The sequence below is a fragment of the Hemitrygon akajei genome, chromosome 20 (assembly GCF_048418815.1).
Source record: "Hemitrygon akajei chromosome 20, sHemAka1.3, whole genome shotgun sequence".
NCBI classification, from domain to species: domain Eukaryota; kingdom Metazoa; phylum Chordata; class Chondrichthyes; order Myliobatiformes; family Dasyatidae; genus Hemitrygon; species Hemitrygon akajei.
The window spans coordinates 50,166,144-50,190,127 of record NC_133143.1 but is presented as its reverse complement, the minus strand read 5'-3'; the positions used below and the strand labels follow the sequence as shown (position 1 = coordinate 50,190,127).

General features: G+C 39.8%; 1 protein-coding gene across 1 annotated transcript in view; it reads left to right on the top strand.

Annotated features, from left to right (window-relative positions):
- The window catches only part of drosha (drosha ribonuclease III), a 164,092-nt gene extending 141,375 nt beyond the window's left edge, over positions 1-22,717 (top strand). The window contains exons 31-32 of the mRNA XM_073024273.1: positions 7,127-7,173; positions 21,771-22,717. Coding sequence (XP_072880374.1) covers positions 7,127-7,173; positions 21,771-21,901 — 178 coding nt within the window. The 3' untranslated portion in view covers positions 21,902-22,717. The remainder of the gene's footprint in view (positions 1-7,126; positions 7,174-21,770) is intronic.
- The last annotated feature ends 1,267 nt before the right edge of the window (positions 22,718-23,984 follow it).

Sequence of the window (23,984 nt, the reverse complement as noted above, 5' to 3'; positions counted from 1 at the left end):
CGTTCTAACCACTTTCTCCAGGAGCACCATTGAGAATGTCCTGGATGGCTGCATCATTATGTGATAAGGAAGCTGCAAGGCATCGGACCACAAAAACCTGCAGTAGATAGTAAAAACTGCCCAGAGGATCACTGGACCCGTCCTCTCGTGTTTGTGACATTTACTGGGAGCATTGCAGATGAAAGGCCCAAAGCATTGTTGAGGATCCCTACCACCCATCCCACAATCTCTTAGACCCACTACCCTCGGGAGGGAAGTACAGAAGCATCAGGATTAGGACCACTTGACTGTGTAACAGCTTCTTCCCTCAAGCTGTGAGACTGATGAGTACCCTGCCCCGACCAAAGTCTTGTCACAAGGACAGTGAGCTGTTAACTGTTCACCTGTGCTGCACTTGGTGCATTTGGGGTTATATTTTATTAACTTACTTATGTCCGGAGAAGCATTGTTGTATATACGTACAATCAGATGATAGTAAACTTGAACTTGATTCTTCTGAAACTAAGAAATTCTGCAGATGCTGAAAATCCAAAGCAACACACACAAAACTCAGCAGGTCAGACAGCATCTATGGAAACGAATAAACAGTCAGTGTTTCAGGCCGAGACCCTTCTTTAGAACTGGAAAGGAAAGGGGAAGATGCCAGAATAAAAAGGTGGGGGAGAGGAAGGAGGATGGCTAAAAGGTGATAAGTGAAGCCGGGCGAGTGGGAAAAGTAAAGGGTTGGAGAGAAAGGAATCTGATAGGAGAGGAGAGTGGACCATTGGAGGAAGGGCACCAGGAGGAAGGTGATAGACATGTGAGAAGAGGTAAGAGGCCGGAGTGGGAATAGATTAAGAAAGGAGAGGGAGGGAATTTTATTTTTAACCAGAAGGAGAAATCGATATTCATGCCATTAGGTTGGAGGCTACCCAGATGGAATATAAGGTGTTGCTGCTCTACCCTGCGGGTAGCATTATGTTGGCACAAGAGGAGGCCATGGGCTGACATGTTGGAACAGGAATGGGAATGAGAATTAAAGTGTTTGGTCAACGGGAAGTTCGTTTCTCACAGTGGAGTGGAGCTGCTCAGCAAAGCAGTCCCTCAATTTACAACAATGTGGTTCTCATTGATGTAGAGGAGGCTGCATCGGGAGCACTAGGCACAATAGATGGCCCCAGCAGGTTAGCAGGTGAAGTACCTGGAAAGACTGTTTGGGGCCAAGAATGGAGGTGAGGGTGAATGGGCAGGTGTAACACTTTGGTTGCCTGCAGAGATAATTCTTCTGAGCAGATACCAGTTGTAAATCTGTCATTCAAGTTTAAATTCAAGTTCAAGTTGAATTGTCATTCAACCATACACATCAATACAGCTAAACAAAACAGCGTTCCCCTGGGGCCAGGCTGCAAAAACAGAACCACCGCACATATAATTATGATTTCAGAAAGCATAAAAATTAAAAAAATTAAAATATAGCCCAAGTCCCTGAATGTCATTGCACGTAGATTGATGGTGCCATGTTTCTACAAGAACATCCGCAATAGTTCCTCATATTGCGCAGTGTAGCCGCAGTCAAATGCAGTCCAGCTTCTCTTCCACTGAGCGAGCACTGGAGGGCAGCACTGACCCCAACCCAGCACAGAATCCGGCAGCACACAGCCAGCTCCGCTGTCTCCTTCCTTGGCAGCCACAGTAGGTGACCCTGAGGCATTAATGAGGCCTGGTCTGCGCCACAACCAAGGTTGTAGTAAAATAAGAAAATTAAATCTGAGTAGAATAATCTGAAATTGCCTTGAAATCCTAGTTTTGCACAGAAGATGCTGTAAAAATATCTATAAGGCACGTTGAACATTCTTAATGAAAGAATAGAATGTGTTATTATTCTTTATTCTATCCATTTGTGAGCTTTGATTGTAATCATTATTGTGGCTGACAGCATGCACTGGCACTGTGAGGCAGTAACAAAATAATTGACCTTTTGAATGAATGTAATTCCTGTGCTGTTTAATTTTCTTTGACAATACTTATTGATTCGTGAAAAGTTGCTATTGTTAAACAGGTTTGTGAAAGTATTAATGCATGCAAAAGAATCTCAGGGTTGTATATGGTGACGTGTATGTACGTTGATAATAAATTTCCTTTGAACTTTGAAAGGAGTTTTCTCCTACTGCATGCAAGGTCTTGTTTAGCCTTTCTTCGGACAACAAGTATGAGGACCTTATTTCATTGACTGTGGAGAGAGAGAAAGGGGTCTGTGTTTTTGCATAAAATTGAAAACGCTTGACTTCTCAGGTGAAATTATTGGGGAAACTACAAGTGTTTGATGTCATTATAACCTGAAACTGACAACAATTTCTGGTACAGTACATATGTAGTGAAACATGAATGCTGTCCTATCCCTCCAGAGGTATAATCAAGACAAATCAGTGACTTGACAGAACTTATTTGCCAACTAATTAACTGTGAAATATCTTGAAGGTGTTATATTTTGTTGTACCGGAGATGTGTAAGGTTCAAAGGTCATGTTCTTTGCTTGGTTACCCTTTTAGTTGCCATATCCTAATTTTATGTAGAAGGGCTATAATTCCCTCATATTCCGCTTTAGAATAAATTTTTAATTGATTTTCCCATTTCAAAGTATTTGTGCATGATATTTCAGCAGCTTTTTTTATCCTATGCATGTGTTCCATTCTATATTTTGTACACGGCGAAATATTGAAAAATAGTTAATAGTTATGCATTTTTGACCTGGTTGACTGTAAGAGAATTCTTCAATTTTGTTGGTTCTCCTTTTGATTGATGACATCACTGTTGCTGGTTGCCAGAGCATTCAAGACTCGATGCAGATAGCAATTGACTTTAGGAAAGGGGAAGATTTTGACATTGATAATGGATTTAATTCCCCACTACCCTGAACTGATTCTACGACCTACAAACTCACTTTCAAGGGCTCTTTACAACTCATGCTCTCAGTATTTGCACCGTTTGCCTCTTTTCTTTTGTACATTGGTTGTCAGATTTTGTCCGTTTATGTATTTATTTTTCCCTTAAATGCCTGTAAAAAAAATGTATCTGAAGGTAGTGTATATACGTACTTCTGTAATAAATTGACTTTGTAGTATGAATTTGACAGGTTTTTGTGGGTCGTTTTCTTTGAGACCACAGTGGGTGTCATTGCTCTGGCCCTGATTAAAGTATCTAGTGAGATATATTGAAAATAATTTACAGCTCAGGCACAGAGAGAGAGGGAGCGAGCAAAGAGGGGAAGAGAGAGAGTGTTAATATTTCAGGTCAGTGAGAACATTTTCCATTATTCTCTCCCTAATACATATATATGTATTGTGTATGTTGAAGCGTATGTCAAAAAGAATTTTTACATTAGAATTGTTAGGGTAAATCGAGAGTTTTTCATTCAGTGCCATCATTCCGAGAGTGGGGCCAGTATTCAGATAATCTAACTCATAAACATACGGGGTTTTTTTTTGCTTTGGGAATTGAATATTGTTCAATCTGTAAAGCAATGTGCATGCAAGTTTTGTGTGAACGTCGCCTTGTGGGAGTAGATAGAAAACCTGCACTTCATTCTTTGGCACGTTTTAGATCCACAGATGATAAGCTTGATAGAGCAGCGCTCTATCTGTGCTGCCAATCAAGAAATGGTATATTATTAGGTCATATGCCAAGGATGGAGGAATTCTCCTGAAAGGAGACTGGGGCCTACATCCCATGGCAAAAATGGGAGGTGATCTCATTGACACAAAATAGTTTTATAAAGGATTTGGAGTTGTAGTTTCTGTGAGACTGTTGGAGACTTCGGAGTCACTACCTCAGAAAAAGAAGGCAGGGTTGAGATGAGAAAAGACTTAAAGGGCTCAGATCTCTGCTCCTCCAGCTTTTCGTGTGCTGCTCTGGATTTCTAGCAGCTGCAGAGTCTCTTGTGTTTATGTTGTGGATCTTTGGATTTGTTTACTTCTCGAGATGATGTTGAATTTAATGAATGCAGAGATCAATAGAGCCTTGAAGGCCAAAGGAATATGGGAATAATGCAGAATGATCAACCGTGACATTGTTATGAAAGTGTGGCGACACCTGTGGACTGCCCCCAGCAAATCCTTAGGCTGTGTTGGTTGTTAACCCAAACAATGCATTTCATCGTATACTTCAATAGACATGTGGTAAATAAATGAATCTGAAACTGAAGGCCAGCTAACCACTGTCTCTGCCGATGTCTGTGAAAAGACAGGTAACGTCAGGACAATATATTGCAAAGACTGCGATTGTTCCTTATCCAATATGGTATTTTAAAAAAACTTGGATTAATTGTATCATTTTGCACAGTCCTCCAATAATTCCTGTGGCCTCTGGAGAGGGGAAGGAGGAGGAATGACTAAGTTATGTTGCTAGTGCCTTCAGCTACAGAAGCAGTGGAGGAAATTATCATTGAAGAATTTGAATTGCAGTTTCACATTTCCTAACACTGCTGGCTTCATGAATTCTGCATTCAGCACTAAAATTATTTATGTGATCATAAAAGGAAAGTTGCTCACTAGATAAATTAATGAAGAAGTGTGTAAGAGATAGAACTGAAGGATTAGCTGTACTCCCTGCACCTTACATTTGGGAGCCATGATTTAAACCCAGTGCCTGTAAAAGCTATAAAGGTCATCACTTTAATGGTAGTTGGCTAATTCTGTAGGTGAATCAAAATCTGGTAGTTTAGCGTATTCTGTAAAGATTATAATTAGAGGACGCAAAGTCATTTGCATATGCATTCTTGCAACTTCAAGTTTTTAATCATTTTGTCAGAAGGGCAAACTCAGTGTTGGATTTTTTTTTGCTCGAGATGGCTGCAGAATAAAATCTGCCTTTGAAAACGACTTGGGGACTGTCCAGAAGTATTTGTGGGTAGAACACAAAATCCTAAACTGCTGATCAGTGTTCTTCAAAATTCAAATGTTCTAAGTAAATTTATTATCAAAGTACGTATATGTTGCCATATACTTTTCTAATGGAGGAAATGCAGCACCCAGTCAGTAAACACCACCTCCCATGAAGAGGAATGTGATAATGTCCAGTTAAACAGCGATATCAAATGAAGAATAAATATTAGCCAGAACACAGTTTAACTCTGTAGCTATCTGTAAGATAGTGTTTGGTATCTTTTACCTTCATCTGAAGGAGCAGATGGGGGCCTTGCTTTATCACATTGAGCAAGAGGCTGAAATCAGCATATAGAGACAAATAGTCATAAATCAGGAGGGGTGATTGATGTCAGAGTGTCACAGAGCACTACAGCACAGAGGCAAGCCCTGTGGCCCATCTAGTCCATGCTGGTGTGGTTTTCTGCCTAGTCCCACTTCCCTGCACCCGAACTACAGCCTTCCATTTCCTTCTCCTCCGTATCCTTATCCAAACTTCTCTTAAATTGAACCTGCATCTACCATTTCCACAGGCAGCTTGTGCCACACTTGCATCACCCTCTGAGTGAAGTATTTCCCCATCAGCTTCCTCTTAGATATTTCACCTTTCACCCTGAACCTTTGACTTTCAGTTCTTGGCTCTGCCAACCTGTGGGGAAAAGTCTGCACACATTCGCTCTATCTATACTCCTCATAATTCTTTATACTAATATAAGATCTCTTGTCATTCTCCTGTGCTCCAGGGAATAAGCTCCTAATCTATTCCATTTTTCCCTGTAACTCAGGTGCTCAAGTTCCGGCAACATCTCTAAATTTTTCAAGCTTATTGATATCTTTCTTGTAGGTGGGTGACCGGAACTGCCCACACTGTGCCAAATTAGGGATTGTACCAATGTCTTACACACCATCCCAGTTCTAGTATTCACTGCCAGCTCATTATGACCCTATCTACCTGTGATGCCAGGTAGATAGGATAATAAACGTTACTGTAAATAATTGCTGTTGTGGTTTTCTTCCATTTGATGAAGAACCATAACATCTGCCTCGGCTCATAGCTACCATCTCATTTGTGCAGTGCTAAATGAGAAATGGGTCAGTATTGATAAGGAGTATTTTCCATTGAAGCTAGTGAGGCTGTCAGTGAGTTATGGGAAACGCAGATAGGGAGGATGGAAAATCCAGAAGGGAAAAGTTGAGTAAGGGAAGGCTGGGATGGCAGTGTGTTGGGGAATATGCAGTACCCCGGTTTTCCAGTCTTTTCCAAATCTGCCTGTCTACAAAAACACGACATTTGTAAATAAATGGGGATGAGTCAGTAACAATAAATGTCCCATTTGGAACTTATGTGGTCCCCCGCATTTCTTGATTATTCCAAGTGAGTGAATGATAGAAATCAACAAGCTTGAACCATTCTCTTTGATAGAGAGTGCACAAAATATGACGAGGAACTGGGTGTTGTGTTTCAGATGAGTTATGGCAGGAAGTGCCAATTCCCAGATGGTTGGCTCTTCTGCTGGAAATGTGCTCAAACAATTCAAAACATCTGAATAACACCCATTATGTTAGATTTCCATGAAAAGCATGTACAATGTACTTTTTCCCAATCCAATTTCTAAGCATGTCTCTTTTTGCTTCTGCCTGTCTGTTTATTTCTATTCACATTTTGCATTATCTTACAAAGTACTTTTTCCTTTTTTTTTCTCTCAGCTTATTTTCAAGATCTCAGAATAACCTCTGGCTCACTGTACATGTATAATGGCAGTAGGGCTCTACTGCTGATAGCAATCTTCAGAAAATATATTTCCATTGAGCAAACAGTAACTGATAAGTGTCCATTTTGATATTTTTGCAAATTTTCAAATATCTGGTGGAGTCAATTCAAATTATGTTGTTTCCATTTTTCATACTTCATTTTTGTGGAGGATCACTTGTGTTGTCTTTCTGCAATTAACTTATAGGATTTAAAATCATTTGTAATTGGGCTTAAAGTGCTCAATCCTATCTGTGCAATTTTATAGTCAAGTGTGTCAGTCTTCATTCTACACAATTCATGATGTTGATAATTTGTGTTCCATTATTTTCCCATCCCTAAACTACCACTTGATCCTGTGAGAAGCAAAGAAAATCTAATTCTGATGGCGAATCTGAAAGCTTAGTGACATACAATTCTCTGATCTTAGTCTGTGCATTACCTTGCCTTTCTTAGAACTGTGTTCTCTTTCAAATAGCATTCAACAAGCAGAAATGGGAGCTGCCATGGATGCATTGGAGAAATGTAAGTACTTTTTTTTATTACTTTTGTTGTCATTGTTCTGCTCCCAAAGTCCATAAATTTTACCGTTGGACATAAGACCATAAGATATAGGAGCAGAGCCAGGCCATTTGACCCATTGAGTCTGCTCCACCATTTCATCATGGCTGATTCATTTTCCTTCTCAGCCTCAATCTCCTGCCTTCTCCCCGTGTCCCTTCATGCCCCTGACTAATCGGAATCCATCAACCTCTGTCTTTAAATGTACACAATGACTTGGCTTCCACAGCTGTCTGTGGCAATGAATTCCACAGATTCACCACACTCTGGCTGAGGAAATTCCTTCTCATCTCCATTGCGTCCTTGTCTGGTCTGGGGTCGGGGGGTGGGGTCACTGCACAGGATCAAAAGAAGCTACAGAAAGTTGTAAAATTAACCAGTTCCATCATGGGTAAGTAGCTTCCATAGTATCCAAGACATCTTCAAGGAGCAGTGTCTCAGAAAGGCGCGGTCCATTATTAAGGACCCCCACTATGGAGGATATGCCCTCTTCTCACTGTTACTGTCAGGACTGAGGTACAGAAGCCTGAGCGCACACATTCTGTGATTCAGGAACAGCTTCTTCCCCTCTGCCATCAGATTTCTGAATGGATATTGAATCCATGAACACTACCTCACTTTTTAAAAATTATTATTTCTGTTTTTGTGCTATTTTAATTTAACTATTTAATGTACACATATATACTGAGAGTAATTAGTTAATTTATTTTTTCTCTATGGTTATCATGTATTGAATTGTACTGCTGCTGCTAAGTTCACAAATTTCATGACATATACCGGTGATATTAAAACTGATTCTGATTCTAAAAGGATGCCCCTCTATTCTGAGGCTCTGTCCTCTGGTCTTAGACTTCCCCACTATAGGAAACAACCTCTCCACATCCACTGTATCGAGGCCTTGAACTGACGTTGGACTTGAACTGATAAATGAAAAAATATGACTAAGGTGCTCAGGGAGCTCCGTGGACTGTGTAAAGCTCTCCTCGTTTGAGAGGAGTATCATTCTTGTATTCCTTTGCCAGTGATCTGTAGAAACAGATTATGTTAATCATAGACTTGATTACCTGCCTAAGAAGTATTCACAAGTAACTCACACTGCTACTAATCATCGATTAACCACTTTTCATTAACTTTAAGTTAAATGGAGATTCTGGAAAGAGTATCCTGATGCTTGAAGCTTAAGATCAGAAAATGGTGAGGTATCAAATGAATTAGCTAAAAAGAACGAAAGAGGCTGTCCAAGGAACATCAGTGTTACATTAATATAGGAGAAAATTGCCAGTTCCCTGACTTGCTTACTCGATTAATCTTTCAATTGTTTATATTCAGTCAAAATAAATATTAATGACTGTGTTGGCTCACTACACTATTAATAAATTATAATGGACTGTTATTTTTAGTTACTGTTCTAACTTTTGTAGATAAGAGCCTAAACTTCACTTCTGATATTTGGCTTGACTGAAGCCAGTGTTGCTGTTTTGCGCATTTAATGAATGCAGCTGCAAATTAATTTCTAGCCCGAAGTTTGTTGTTGGTTGGACCATGTGTTACACTTATTTCTGCTGTTCGCCTTCTTGCCCTCTTTTTTTTGCAACAAAGAGGAAAATTTCAGTGTAAGTGGACCTCTTCAGAAGCCTAATAACGTTGCTTTCCTAAAATGGTTTTCCTCCCTCTCACATTTGCAGTACTCAGACTGGTTTCAGCCTCGCGTTTATTTTTCTTGATGTGACTTGAGTCCCACAGATCAATATTAATTATGTTACCAGACAAGTCATCCAGAAGTTTGAACTTAAAATCTAGATATGTGAGTTCAAATCCTCACTACGGTGGTTAGGGAATTTTCAACCCTGAAGAGTATGATTCACTTTGGAAGATCAAATTTGAAGGCAGAATATAGGGTTAATGGCAGGATTTTTAACACAGTGAAGGAACAGAGAGAACTTGGGATGCACGTTCATGGATTCCTCAAAGTTGCACCGCAAGTTGATAGAGTTGTTAAGATGGTGTATGGTGTGTTGGCCATCATTAGTTTTAAGTTCAAGACCTGTGTAATGTTGCAGCTCTATAAAACCCTGGTTAGACCGCAGTTGGAATATAGTTTTCAGTTCAAGTTTTCTCAACACCAGCAATGATGAGACAGTCTACGGAGAAGAGGTGGAAGAGCGTGAGGCCTGGTGTCAGGCAGATAACCTCTCCCTCATTGTCAACAAGATAAAGGAGATGGTTATCAACTTCGGGAGAACTCACCCCACTCACACCCCCTTTACATCGGCGGAACAGCAGTGGAAGCTGCGAGAAGTTTCAAACTCCCAGGAGTGTACATCTCACGCAAGCTCTCATGGTCCCAGAACACACAATACAAGAAAGCACACCAATACCTCAGCTTTCTAAGGAGGCTGAAGAGATCCTGGATAATGTACATCTATACTCATGTCATTTTACAGAGAACGTCCTAACAAACTGCATTGCAGTGGATGGGAAGGCTCTACAGCGAGTAACCATTTCTGCCCAACATATCACTGGCACCAGTCTATCCTTCATCAAGGTGCCAGAGGAAGGCCAGTGGAGCATCCCACCCACCCTGCTCATGGCCTTTTTGTCCCGCTCCCATCAGGAGAGGCGATCGAGCATCCTCACTGGGAATACCAAATTCAAGAACGGTCACTTTCCCCAAGCAATCAGGCTGATCAAAACCATAATCCACTCACCCCTCCCTCCATATCCCAACCACCACGACTTTATCATTTCCTGTCAGTCATCTTATGTACAGGCACTCCCGTGCTGAGCGTCGCTTTATAGACATACAATCAATCTGAGTATAGAAACTATCTTAAGTATTTATATTTATTTGTTTGTTTTATTATTGTGTTCTTTATCTTTTTTTTGTGCTGCATCAGATCCAGAGCAGCAATATTTTTCATTCTCCGTTATAGTTATGTACTGGAAATAACATTAGGTAATCTTGTACCCTGAATTTTGTTAAGTGGAAGGCAGGCTTGAGAGGCCCAAGGTTACGACTGGCTCCACTTGTGTGAGGTGTTCATAACCCAAATAGTTCACAAATCAGAAATGGGGCTGCGAACCAAGTTCCCAGGCAGCAGAAGAGTCCTGTGGCTCTGTAGCAAGTTTATACTTCTGGCTCTCCCAACACTCGTTCGTATCTATGGGATATATGTAAATCAGATATTTGTAAGCTGAGGAGGAAATGGTCAAACAGAGCACTTAGTTCAATGGCATTTAGGATTGTTCTACCATGGTCACTTATATCTACTGAGCATTTCTTTTAAGATCGTTTGAAAATTTCTTTCAGATGTTGTCTTCCTTCTCCATGGCTAATGTCACAGTGGAGAACCTGCTGTATCATTTCAATTGCCCTCAGGTTATAAAGCCCTGCTTTTAAAAACAATTTTATTTATTCACTTACGGGATGTGGGCATCATCAGCTAAGCTAGCATTTATTGCACATCCTTAGTTGCCCTGGAGAAGGTGGGGATGAGCTGCCTTCTTGAACTGCTGCAGTCCCTGAGGTGTAGGGACACCCACAGTGCTGTTAGGGAGGTAATTCCATGATTTTGACCCAGCGACAATGAAGGAACAGCAATACGTTTCTGAGTCAGGATGGTGAGTGATCTTTCCAAGTGGTGGTGTTCCTTCTAGATGGTATTGTTCGTGTGTATGAAAGCTGCTGCCTTAGGAACTTTGGTGTGTTGTTGCACTGCATCTTGTAGATAGTATACATTACTGCAACTGTTTGTTGATGGTGGAGGGATTGGATGTTTGTGGAAGGGATACCAATCAAGTGTGCTGCCTTCTACTGGATGGTGTTAAGCTTCTTGAGTGTTGATGGAGCTGCACTCATCCAGGCGAGTGGCGAGTATTCCATTACACTGCTGACCTGAGCCTTGTAGATGGTGGATAGGCTTTGGGGAGTCAGGAGGTGAGTGACACCCCACAGGATTCTAGACCGGTTGAGTTTCCTGTTAATGGTAACCCCCAGGATGTTGATAGTATGGGGATTCAGTGGTGGTGATGCGACTGAATGTCAGGGGACAATGGTTAGAGCCTGTCTTGTTGGAGAAGGTCATTGCCTGGCACTTCCGTAGTTCGAATGTTACGTGCCACTTGTCAGCTGAAGCCTGGGTATTGTCCTGCAATTATGGTGACTGAGCCTAGGCTTTGTGTAGTCCATCCTCCGAAGACTCCATTGGCAGGTCAGACAGAGGAGGACACTGAAACTGCAACTATGGATTGTCTGTGGCCTGGACAATTCAGTAGTTGTTACTGTGATTGAATGACCTTTCAGGATCAGCTTGTGCTATTTGCATTTCCTGTGACTCCCAGGTCAGATTACTGAGTTATATCAGATTCTGTCAGTAATTCATTGAGGAGGGGATTTTCAAATCAAAGGATCATCGCTGGTGAATTTTCTTGCAGATAAACCTTTGCCTCTTGATTCATAATAATTTCATAATTTTAACAGTTTAGCCTTCTTTTAAACACTTTCATTGAGCCGAAGTTTACCACTGAAGAGTCTTTAGTGTTTTCAAAAAATGTTTTCTACATTTAATAATACATAAGTATGCCATGCTTTTGGTTTTATGATCTAATTTGTTTTAAGTGATAAAAGTGTTTTTATTATGATCCAGTTGCAACACACTAACAAGCAACAGTAAACCACTGCCAGCTGCTTATTACCAAACACAATATAAAACCTGGGATGAGGTGGAGCCGTGGATGAATATACAGATTAAAATATTTGTTTATTTGTTAATATAAAAATATTGTGTACCACGTTGTTTACAACCCAGAAGGTTACGAACTGAGGGATTGAGGCAAGTAGATGTATTAATAAATTTCTCAGGGGAATTGGGTAAATGCACGAAGGGGAACAATTGCAGGATTTTGTGAAAGAGCACGTTAGCTGGGACTAAATGGATAACTCAATCAAACTGAAAACACAAACGTACTTGAGGAAACAAAGGAAAAGGGGTTGGCCATTTATCCCCTTGACTTCGTTTGCCAATTCACTCAGCTCAATGTCAATCTCTGACCTACTCCGTGTACTCATTCTTGGCTTGATGTCATCTTGATACAACTGGCTGACATTAAAAGTTTATCAACCTCTTTATACAACATTCAGTAGTAACATTCAGTCTACTACTGTACCTTCCCCATCTGATTGCTTTCTCTGTAATTTTTTTATATTTTGCCTTCCCCTTTCTTGACAAGTCGGTCAGCAGAAATTCTTACTTTTTCTACCCATGCTGATGGAATGAAGATGTGAAGGGAACAATTTTATGCAGAGTGGTTTTAAACTGGAGCTCATTCTTTGAAGGGTGTGGAAACAGAGTCACCAAATCTTTTAAAATAAAAAAAAAGGTACAGGCATTTTGGAAAAAAACTTTTATAGCACATGGAAAGAATGGGGAAAAGTCAGTGTCCAAATTGCTCCACAAATTGGCTGCATGGAGTCATTAGGCTGAAAGGCCTCCTTCTGTGCCATAATGTTGGATGACACAGCAAGGCAGCTGGAACTGTTGCCTCAGTGCTTGAGACCAGGGCTTAATCCTGACCTTGGATGCTGTCTAATTGGTGTTCACATGTTCTCCCAGTGACTGTGGCATTTTTCAGGTGCTCTGGTTTCCTCGCACGTCGTAAAAATGTCCATGTTGGTCGGCTTAACAGGACCTGTAGCTGAGTGTTACAATCTGTGTGGACTTACTGAGAATGTGGGGAGAATAAAACAGGATTCATGGAGGATTTGTGTAAATGGGTTGTTGATAGCACAGACACAGTGGGCTGAAGGTCCTTTTTTGCACTGTAGCTCTCTCAACAATTCTGTGAAGCCCAGTTACATACAATCCAAAAATGTTTTTGTAACAAACATTGCAGAATAACTTAAGCAGAGAGATATTGAATTTTGAAATCCAATGTTTGCATAGGGAAAAAAAGGGAAAGCAGGAGCAAATGTCTCGAAAGCTGACTACAAAAACAGAAACTTCTGAAGACTCTTAAGTGAAGTCCAGAAGCTATGACACATCAATAAAGTGCAAAAAGCAACAACCCAATCTTTTATCTCCAGAGCAATAAAGTAGAAAAATAGATAAAGTTTGCTAATTCTGCATTAAACCCCAAGTTCTGCACATGGCTCTCTTCACCTTATTTTACACATAGAGGGAAGAGAAAGAGAATCTGGAAAAGATTTGAAATGATAATAGGACAGCGAGATTTTACCAATCAGCAAAGTATGTTTAGGTTGAGTGTTTTATGTTTTAAAAGGGCTGAGTAGTGATCAAACACTGGTCTTCAAAATTTTGAAAATTTTCCTCGAACACAGTGTTTCTCCAGCATTGAGGCCCAAATTGCACTTAGTTCTGATGCCTGGGCCACCTCATGCATATGTTTGACACCAACTTTGCAGAACAGACACTGCATATACCAAGTTTTGTCAGAGCAAGAGTTTACCATATGGACAGAGGAAAAATATTCAAGAATGCTTCCAAAGTCTTCTTTAGAGGGTGTAACAACTCTACTGACTCCTTGGACCATTTTCTTAGACAAACTAACCTGGCATAAGTGTCATAAATGACGTTACCGCAATTCCTCCCCTCTCCACCTAACCCCCGTAGGCCACTAGACCCACGTGCACTGGAGTCTTCTGGTCCCACATTGGCCATTAATCACCTCGGAACTGGGAGATAAGCAAGTCATCCTTAATCTCAATCGGCTGCCTAAGAAGGAGAAGAACTTACTTCAGAGCAGTCTGTCCATCTTCCCCTCAACTAACATGAGGCAAAACTGAAAGCAGTCTATAGTTAAGTTGAGAAGGATTCCTTTAAATACAGTAAAGGGCAGATTAGAAGGCCATTTATATTAAAAACTTTCACTTATCAATGACCCTGTTAACTTTTTCATTCATGGATTATTCGTTTGTCATTAGATAAATATTTGTTGTTGCAGTGGCTTCCTTTACATATTTATCATCTCCTTTTTGTGTGTTAGACAAATTGAAAGTGACAGTGTGCATGAGATGAGAATAATTGTTTCATTCTTGCATGCTGAATTCAGTCTTCCCTTCTCCTCTGTCGCCACCCCTGTTTTTCCACTGCATTTTCAATGAACCAATTTGCAGTAACGTTACAATTAAGTAAATTAATTGCTCATTGTTCAGTGAGTGCTGCTGTGATTTTGTGACGATTTCAATTACGTTGCCTATTTAGTGCAAGATTGAACATTGCAATCTGCAACGGGAAGATGTGTTTGTGTGTATGTGCGGAGATATATTTGAACAGGTAACCAACAATAGGTGGAAATTAAGTGTGTTGCTAATGAAATTACAGTCATAAAATATTAATGAGTACAAACATTTGGATTTTAAAACTAAAGGGAACTAGCAATAAAGCAGTACCCTTTAATAAACTATGCAGCAATACAAAAATGACACTTGAATCGCATAATTTTACAGCCGTGCATTGGAGTGATTAGCGTATCCACGAATAGATTCAGTTCAGTGAAGCCTTTTATAAAAGCTCAACGTAAAAATCAAATTAAAAAAAAAATAATTTAAATTAAAATAAATCTTCTGCATGTTGCGGCTACTGATATTTTTCAGGTATTTACAATGACAAAAGCCTTTGATACTTAGTGTTTTAATCATCCCAGAGTGCCACCATTATTCTCTTCTACCTATTGGGCAGCCCCACAGGATTGAGACTAACTTGCTTCCATTCTGTTTTGTGGGTCTGAGGTGCCTAATGAAGCCAAAATAGAAATAATGAATTTAAATTTTTTTTAAAAAATTACTAAGATAGAGGGAGGAGTAAGCCCTTCCAGCAGTCACTGTTCTGGCTTCGTGTCAGGACAATTTAGAATGCCCAATTAACCTACCAAGCAGTACATCTTTGGACTGTGGGAGGAAACCGGAGCACCCAGAGGAAGCCCGCGCGGTCACAAGGAGAATATACAAATTCCGTACATGCAGCAGCAGGAATTGAACCTGTACTATCGTGTTGAATTCTTCTACATATGAGGCAGGTGGAGCCAGGTGCGACGGGTACACAGATGGGCAGCCTGTGGGACGCTATGCCGTAGCTCCCTGTGCTCCTGATGGATGGGTTGAAGGTTTGCAATTGCAGCCCAAAGCCTTTGTCTCTAACTGATCGTATGGAAACAACAGCTGAAACACATGGATGTCTACAGAAACAAACTTCAATGATTTCAAACCCTCTAAATGTGTGTTTTGAGGAAACGAGGTGAATTGTTTCACCTTAGTCAAACAATATTTACCCCTCTACCTAAACAAGCCTACCACAGACTTGATTACTAAGCTGTAAGATCTCAGAAAACTTTGCACAAAAGCAAAATACTGCAATTGGTGGAAATCTGAAAGAGAAAGAAAAACTAGTGGAAAAACTCAACAGTTCAACACTACAGTTGCAGTGGGTGAATTGCCTTTTATCTGACAGGATTGGGTAATATTATTAGTTTTGTATGCTGAACTAGGACAAAATGCCAGACTATCAATCTTGGCGTCTAATATTATTCATCTTACTCAGTCTGTTTCTTGAAATTGAAGCTTTCAGGAATCAATATTTCATACAATTTTGCATTGTAGGCAGGCTATGTTGGCAGCAGATGTGTGACAACACTTGCAAACTGCCTCCAGTACATCCCTATGTGTGTTGGTTGTTAATGCAAATGATGCATATTCACTTTATGTTTCAGTATACATGTGATAAATAAATCTGATTATAACATTGGATTATTTCTATTTCAAGTCCCATTTCTGATAAGCTTATCCATTTTCAACATTAACTGTGAAATCCTTCCAACCTTGATTGAGTTCTTGCTAGTTTTACCTATTAATGTTAGCCATGCCTTCCAAGATTATCTGCCTGCATTATGAGAGTAGATGAACAAGAAGAGGTTGCCTACTCTCAAGTCCATTGCACTGTTCTGTGAAATCACAATTCTATTTAAATGCCTTATCTCTGAATAGTCTATTTATTTCACTATTTTAAAAAATTAGGGTTAATTTTCTGTCACTAAAATCTTTATGAGGATAAGCAGTCTGTGAGCTGCTCTTAATGTCTTCTCCGTTTTACTGTGAAGATGGTTTTGGGTAACATTATTTTGGCAAAGAGGAATTGAACAGAAGTTTGTCTTATTCTGATCAATCTTTGTACTTAAATGGAATTCACTTTCTGATCAAGTAATAATGTATTGTTCTTGTAATATCTGAAACGCTTTGGAATATTATCAGACTTGATAAAGAACTATCTCTTATGCACTTCATTTCCTTCCAAGCATGTATGCGAAATCTGAATCCTGTTGCTTGGCTTGATAATTATGTGGAAGAGCCCTTCACATCTCTTTCAGGATGCCTCAAAGCTCTCTATTCTGAAAGTAAATTAATTTTCTATTAATCTCAATGTAACAGAAGGAATATTGCAGCCAATTTATATAGAGCAAGTTCCCACATCAAATTACAATTTGTTTATCATGAAATCATCCGTTTTTGTTTAGAAATGCCGATGGGGGCAATTAGTTGAGTATAATTTATAAGCTCTTTTTTGATGTACAGTGGATTTTGGTTAATGGAACACATCGAGACCAGTACATTTTGGCCCAATTAAGCAGCTGCCCCATTAGCTGAAGTTTCATGAAAGTAGTTAAAAAGGTATAAAAAATATTTTAAAAATACAAACTGTCGTTTAACTGTACCAAATTATGTCTTTAAATTAAATACAGAACAGATTAGAACATTATCAATACTACTACAGTACTACTAAAATTATGTATTGGTTCCTAATAGTTATTGACAGAGGAATTCATCCAGTGTATGTTGCTGTGTCCTTTTGTTTCTAGATGAACAAAATCAACACAGACACCTATTGCACACAATACTGTTGAAAATTGCAACCTCCAAATCTTCATTTTCATTGTAGCATTCAGGATGATCGTTGGTACCTTCAGATTCCTCATAGTTCTTAACTTGTTGAAGTAGTGAAATCATTTCAATTTCTGGCATCTCCAAACCAGAATGCTTGAAACTGCAGTGAACAAAACAGCTCTGAATTGTCCTTTCAACTGTCGGTGACAAAAATCACTTTTTTTTAAATACAAAACCACGCAACTGACGCTACTTCAAAACTTTGCTGTAAGCATGTTGTAGTATCTAACAGCCACACATGTAGATGTGACTTACGCTAGTTAGAAACGGTTCAGCAACGGTCACCTGTCCCAATTAAATAAAGGGAAACCTGGCCAGTTTCTCAATTAGTTTTTGTTCTTTAAATTGTCCCAAATAAGCAGCTACCCTGATTAGCTAATGCACAATGAACTCGAATCCACTGTTATATTTAAGAGAACAGGTCAGAGATTGGTTTCAGTGTTTCATCCAAAAGGTGGCATTTCCAACAGCCCCATTCAGTAATGCTTAACTTGCCAGCATAGATTTTTGTACCCTTGTTACGGGGTTGGAGCTTGAAATTAAAGATAAAAGCAGGAAATGCTAGAATACTCAGCAAGTCAGACATGGAATTACTAACTTGACCCAGTGCTACTGAATCAGATACCTTTTAAAACTAAGCTTATTGATCTTTTATAGATGAATGGATTGGGGGCTTGTCTTTTGGTTGAAATGTGGAAATAATGTCCACTAAATTGCTTTTAACTGACTGATGTGGGCCTCCCCTTCTTACATCTTACCAGTTTCCCCCCCGACCCCCTTGCTTCCTTGAAAACCTGAATTATTTGCTGGACCACTCTACCAGTGCCTTCTGTGTGAACCTTAAGCGACTGTTTGTTAGGATGTCTTTGTCCCTTGATATCTTTGTCCCTTTGTCTTTGTCTTTGAGCCCAATTCTGTCACAGCTTGATATCTTCAAATTCCAGTATAACTTCAAAACTATGTTATTAAAAGAAACTGCAACAGGATTCTCACAGCATCCTGTTCATCATGCCCTTGCATGATGCAGTTTCATACTTTATTGGCACATCAGTTTAGAACAAAGAATCTTTTTTTGTTGAGGTTGTGGGTTGTCAGCACTTGCTGTTCCTGTAGGTCAGTCTTTGGAGGGTGTGCATCTAAAGCTATTCTGGGAACCTGGCATTCTCTAAACACCATAACAGAGCAGGAAAGTTTGCTATTTTGAACTTGAGTTTTTAGGTGATTTGCACATTGGATTGAGCTGAGGCTCCCGCTTGCCGCTGGCAATCTTGGCACAGCTCTGTGTAACAGATTGAAGGAAGCCGAGCAGTGTAACATTCAACCAAATATATCTTTCAGCTCTCACTTTAAAAAAAGTTCCTGGTATTTAAATCATTGAAAACACAAGGCGTACATAAGGATCACACTGGGGTGAGCCACCTCGACTAAAAGTAAAGGCAAGACTCTATGGAGGGTGTAAATTTGAAATAAGCTCAGAAACTGCTGGAGACACTTGACAGCTCTGACAGAGTTAGAAAGAAAGATTATTATTATTGATCATGTGCATACAGTGAAATGCATAATTTGCATCGACAATCAACACAGTCCAGTGAGGTGCTGGGCGAAGACAATAAGTGTCACCATGCTTCTGGCATCAACATAGCACGCCCACAATTTACTAACCCTAACTTGTACGGTAGAGTTAGTGAAGTTAATAAATGGGTTTCCTCCCACTTTTGTAATTTGGGAGGAAACTGCAGCGCTGGAAGTAAACCCACACATTTACTGAGAGAACGTACAAACTCCTCACAGACAGCAGTAGGAATTGAACTATGACCTTCCAGTCAGTGGCACTGCGAAGCATGACAATAATGACAGGAGTAGGCAAGCCAAGAGGGCCAAATGTAAATCACATTAGAGCGGAAGGCAGATTTCTCCAAGGTGGGCATTACTGGAGCAGGTTGATGTTTAATTCAGTACTGAAGCAAAAAAGCTGTGGATGTTCAAAAACAAACAAAAGGTATGCTCCCTGTCATTTGCACCCTAATACATGTAGCTTCTACTTTATTTTCCTGTCATGAACCAATTTGTATTCTTGTGCATTGAGACACTCTGTCACTTTTTTCCTGTCTTGTGGTTGTCAAATAACTTATTTTTGCAGTCCCTTTTTAACATTACTCGCTTTTTAACTGAAATTAAATAATATTTCAAATGTTTGAGCAAATAATAAGCTGTGTTAGGAGAGAACTAATTGTGGACATCTCCCAATAATTGGATCAGTAAATTTGTGGATGTCACCAAGACTGGAGGTGTAGTAGATGGTGAGGAAGGATGTCATGGCTTGCAGAGAGATCTGCATCAGCTGGAATTCATTGTGAGGTTTCGCACTTCAGTAGAACCGACCAGGGTAGATCTTGCACAGTGAATGGTAGGACAGTGAGGAGTGTGGTAGAACAAAGGTATCGTTGAAAGTTGTGTCACAGGAAGACAGGGTCGTAAAGAAAGCTTTTGTCACATTGGCCTTCCTAGATCAGTGTAAGAGTAAAGGAGTTGGGATGTTATGTTGAAGTTGTATAAGATTTTGGTGTGGCCTAATTTGGAGTATTGTGTGCAGTTTTGGTCACCTACTTACAGGAAAGATCTACACAAGGTTGAAAAAGTAGAGAACATTTACAAGGATGTTGCCAGATGTGGAGGACCTGAATTAAAAGGAAAGATTGAATAGGTTCTTCAGAACATAGAAGATAGAGAGGAGATTTGATAGAGATATACAAAGTTATGAGTGGTATAGATAGTGAAAATGCAAGCAGGCTTTTTCCACTGATGCTGAGTGGGACTACAACCAGAGGTCATGGTTTAAGGGTGAAAGGTGAGAAGTTTAAAGGGAACAAGAGGGGAATCTTCTTCACTCAGAGCGTTGTGAGAGTGTGGAATGAGCTGCCAGCACAAATGAGCTCGATTTCAACTTACCTTAAAAGTTTGGATAGGTACATGTATAGCAGAGTATTGAGGGCTGTGGTCCTGGTGCAGGTCGATGGGAGTAGGCAGTTTTAATGGACTTGGTGAGTCAAAGTACCTTTACCTGTGCTGTGACTGTATGAATACAGTCTCTGCAGTTATCTGAAATTTGAGTGGGAACCACCATTTTCCGGTGTCCAGGGATTCCCGACCTCTATTATGCCATGAACGAATACAACTAAGCAAGCCTCAGGTTAGGAACCCCTGAGTGAAACTTGTATTTATATTTATCAGACCTTGACAATTTCTGGATATAGTTTCTGAACCCATTTTCAATTATTCTCTGGATTAACACAGTCTGATAGCTCAGACTGCTCATTGGGTTCTGTGAGATTTCCACATGGCATTCTCTGTGTGTACATTTCTGAGGACTGACAGCTTAAACAGCAAAGGAGTATGCATATTTGGTCAGTGGTATGAAACAATTGCCCAGGGTTTGGCTCTCAGTTGCCTCACAATGTTTGTTTCCATGAACTTTAATAGGAAACCTTGAGGGAAAATGATGCCAATGTTTGTACATGTACTAAGCATGTGACAATATTATCTCTTTTCTATAAAGTCTTTTGATCTTATGAATTGGAAAGCTTCTTGGACCAAATATGCACACGTCCATGCAATGAAGAAAATAATTGTGTCATGGAAGAATTGTGTACAGTGAGGGCTAGAGAAAGATGATCCAGTTTTTGAGGCTACCAAATCCAACTGATCACCAGGACATATGACATTTCACGTAACCTTGTTTCCGAAGATTTATTGGTACAGTTTCATGAAAAGCATTTTGCTAAATTAAAGCTCCTTAAAGTGAAGGGAGACTTGTGCAAGGGGCAAAAACAAGCGGGGTACATTTTTGTTGATTTATCCCCTTATTTAAACTGTCCGTATGCGGAGTTCCAGAAGTTAATCAAAGAGTTAATGAGGAGCAGTATTTCACAGCCCTAAAACTTCCCAAAGCGTTTTATAGCCAATGACACACACGGAATGCTGGTGGAACTCGGCAGGCCCTGCTGAAGGGTCTCACCCCGAAATGTCGACTGTTCTAATCTTTTCCGTAGATGCTGCCTAGCCTGCTGAGTTCCTGCAGCAATTTTTGGATTTCCAGCATCCGCAGATGTTCTCGTGTTGGTTATAGCCAGTGAAATGCCTATCAGGTGTCATCAGCCTTGTAACAATACGACAATTCAAACGATACGCTCGTACGAACAGTAATGTGATAAAATGACTAAGTAAATTGTTTTTTAATGTTGATTGATGGATAAATATTGGCCAAAACACCAAGAAAAGATATTGTCATTTTGAATTGGCGTCTTTTCACTACCTGATGAACAGAGCCTGAGTACAATGGCTTATCTGCAAGGGGGCACTGTTGACAGTGAAGCATCCACTTTGTTCTACAGTGGAGTGGAGTGTCACCTTTGCTCTTCTGCATGGAACATGAAGCCTCAAGCTCTGACTTAGAAGCAGAAGTGTAACCAGTTAAGCCAAAGTTGGCACTCGTTCTCCCTCCCCCTGCATTTCAAAGTGATTGTCTTTTTTTTTCTTACAGTTTCAATGCAACATCCTTGAAATGCTGCAGGGTACAGTTCATTAATAAAATATTTCCTCCTTGCACCAGATAACTTTCCCCAGATGGCTCATCAGAAGCGCTTCATTGAGCGGAAATACAGACAGGAGTTGAGAGAAATGAGGCGGGAAAAAGAACGACAGGAGAAGGGTCCCACGGAGACTGAGGAAAGCAGAAAATAAACGAGGACATAAAAACCATGGCATATTTACCTTCTTAAACAACTGCAATTCCAGCCACATATGCCTTTGGGGACATAACCTATTTTTAATGTGAAAGTGAATGAGGAGCTGTGAAAGGCGTGTAACAAGACCAAGAGACGATATTCCATTCTTAGCTGTGAGATATGAAATCCATACATCTGCAGAGGAAGCATTGCAATGGGGAAGGCGGGTTTATGGTTTTTTGACAAGTCTCGTTTTAGTTTTAATTATTGCCTTTGAACCTTGCACATTCATCTTGTGATTTTAATTTCCAAAGCAGTTGAATGTTTTTGTTACTTGTTGCATTCATTACATTGATGCAAAAAAATGGTGGATTTTACCAGTAACTCGAACTCTATAATAACTTGCTAATAAAATACCTCACTGTTAACTAAAAGGCACCTTCATGTGCCACTACAGTTATACCCTGATAAATGCATAATAGTTGCCAAAGGAATATTGTGCTTTGATCAAGGTCTCTTCAAACCTTTGATAAAATTATATATTGAATCTAAATCTTTTCACCATGTCCTGTTAAAACATTCAGTCCTACTTTGTATAAGCACAGATTGCCTAAGTACCACCTGAATTCTGCACATTTTACATTAGTAACACTTTAAGGGGTGCTGCTTCATGTAATTAATATTTGACTGTCGCCTGAGTTCAATATGTGTACCAAGATCATTATGTGATTGAATCTGAACCTGGTATTGTTCAGTGTTACAGAACATTGCGGCAAGGAAGTGATACGTTAAACTGATGTGTTCTTTAATATAATTAAATTAATGCTTACAATTGCGCATAGTTTATGTCTCTTTGTAAAACTTAAAGCTTAGGATTCACCAGATAGATAATTTATTCAATGTTTACTGCATTGTGACTCTGCAACTTTGTGAAGGAATTTCAGATTCAGTGTATTTTTCTTTACAAACGATTTCACACAAGGCACTGCTCTTGCCTCCACACATGCAATTGTTTTTACACTATCTGTCTTTAATGATATTTCCTGTAAAATGTCTTCCACTCACACAATTAGATCTTCACCAAAATGTGATACTGACTTGTTACGTCTTAATAATCTGTATTGCTTTTTTTTTGTAAAGCGATTCCAGAAACATTGGAAGAAGGAGGAGGATATTTATTCTTCAAGAGGACTGTCTATGAAGAGGATGGTAGTGTTTATTTATGGGTTTGTGAGTAAGAGATTAACATTGCAGACTTTGCTCCGGAGAGTCTTGATATTTTGAATTCCAAGCTGAAAATGAAGGGAGAGGGCAGTAGCATTTCAAATCAAAATTCTGATGTGTGCCAAATGCATCCTCTCCTAACCTCCTGACTCCGAGTATGATAATTTGGCAATTAGTTGCGAATACTAACAGGCATCTGGCATGATTTTTATTTCAGCACAAAAATACAAGCATGTGTTTCAAGACACGTATTAAACATTCTGACATAGCTGGCATTTCAAACAAACAGGCTTTGCACATTAAGCAGCCAGGTCCAATTGGGGCCAGTTTCTTTTCAACGTCAGTGACTTCGCCACCTTGACTACATGTTATAGCTGTATGTTAGTTGGGGCGATCGTTGTGTATTGCACTCATATCCAGGTATTCCACCTGGATGAGGGACTGGCTGATTCAAAGAGAAATGTGGAAGAGGAACCAACTTTTCTTTTTAATTTGCAGAATACAATTTGGTAATTGTGGAGTATAAGCAGTTCATTGTTGCGTGGTGTGGAGCTAAGTTCATTCAACGGTGACTGTCATTTATATAGCGTTTTTTATATTGTAAAATGTCACAGCATGTTTCACAGGACCATTCCCACACAAATGTGATGTTGAGACGCAGATAGGTTCAACAAAGGGTGGCACGTGTCAACATTACGCTTTACATAGTGGTAAAGTGGTTAGCATTACGCATTACAGTACCAGCAACCCAAGTTCAGTGCTCACCGCCGCCTGTAAGGAGTTTGTACATTCTCCCCATGAACCTGTGAGTGCACAGTCCAAAGACGTACTGGCTGATAGGTTAATTGGTCATGTGTTGTCCTGTTAAGCGATTA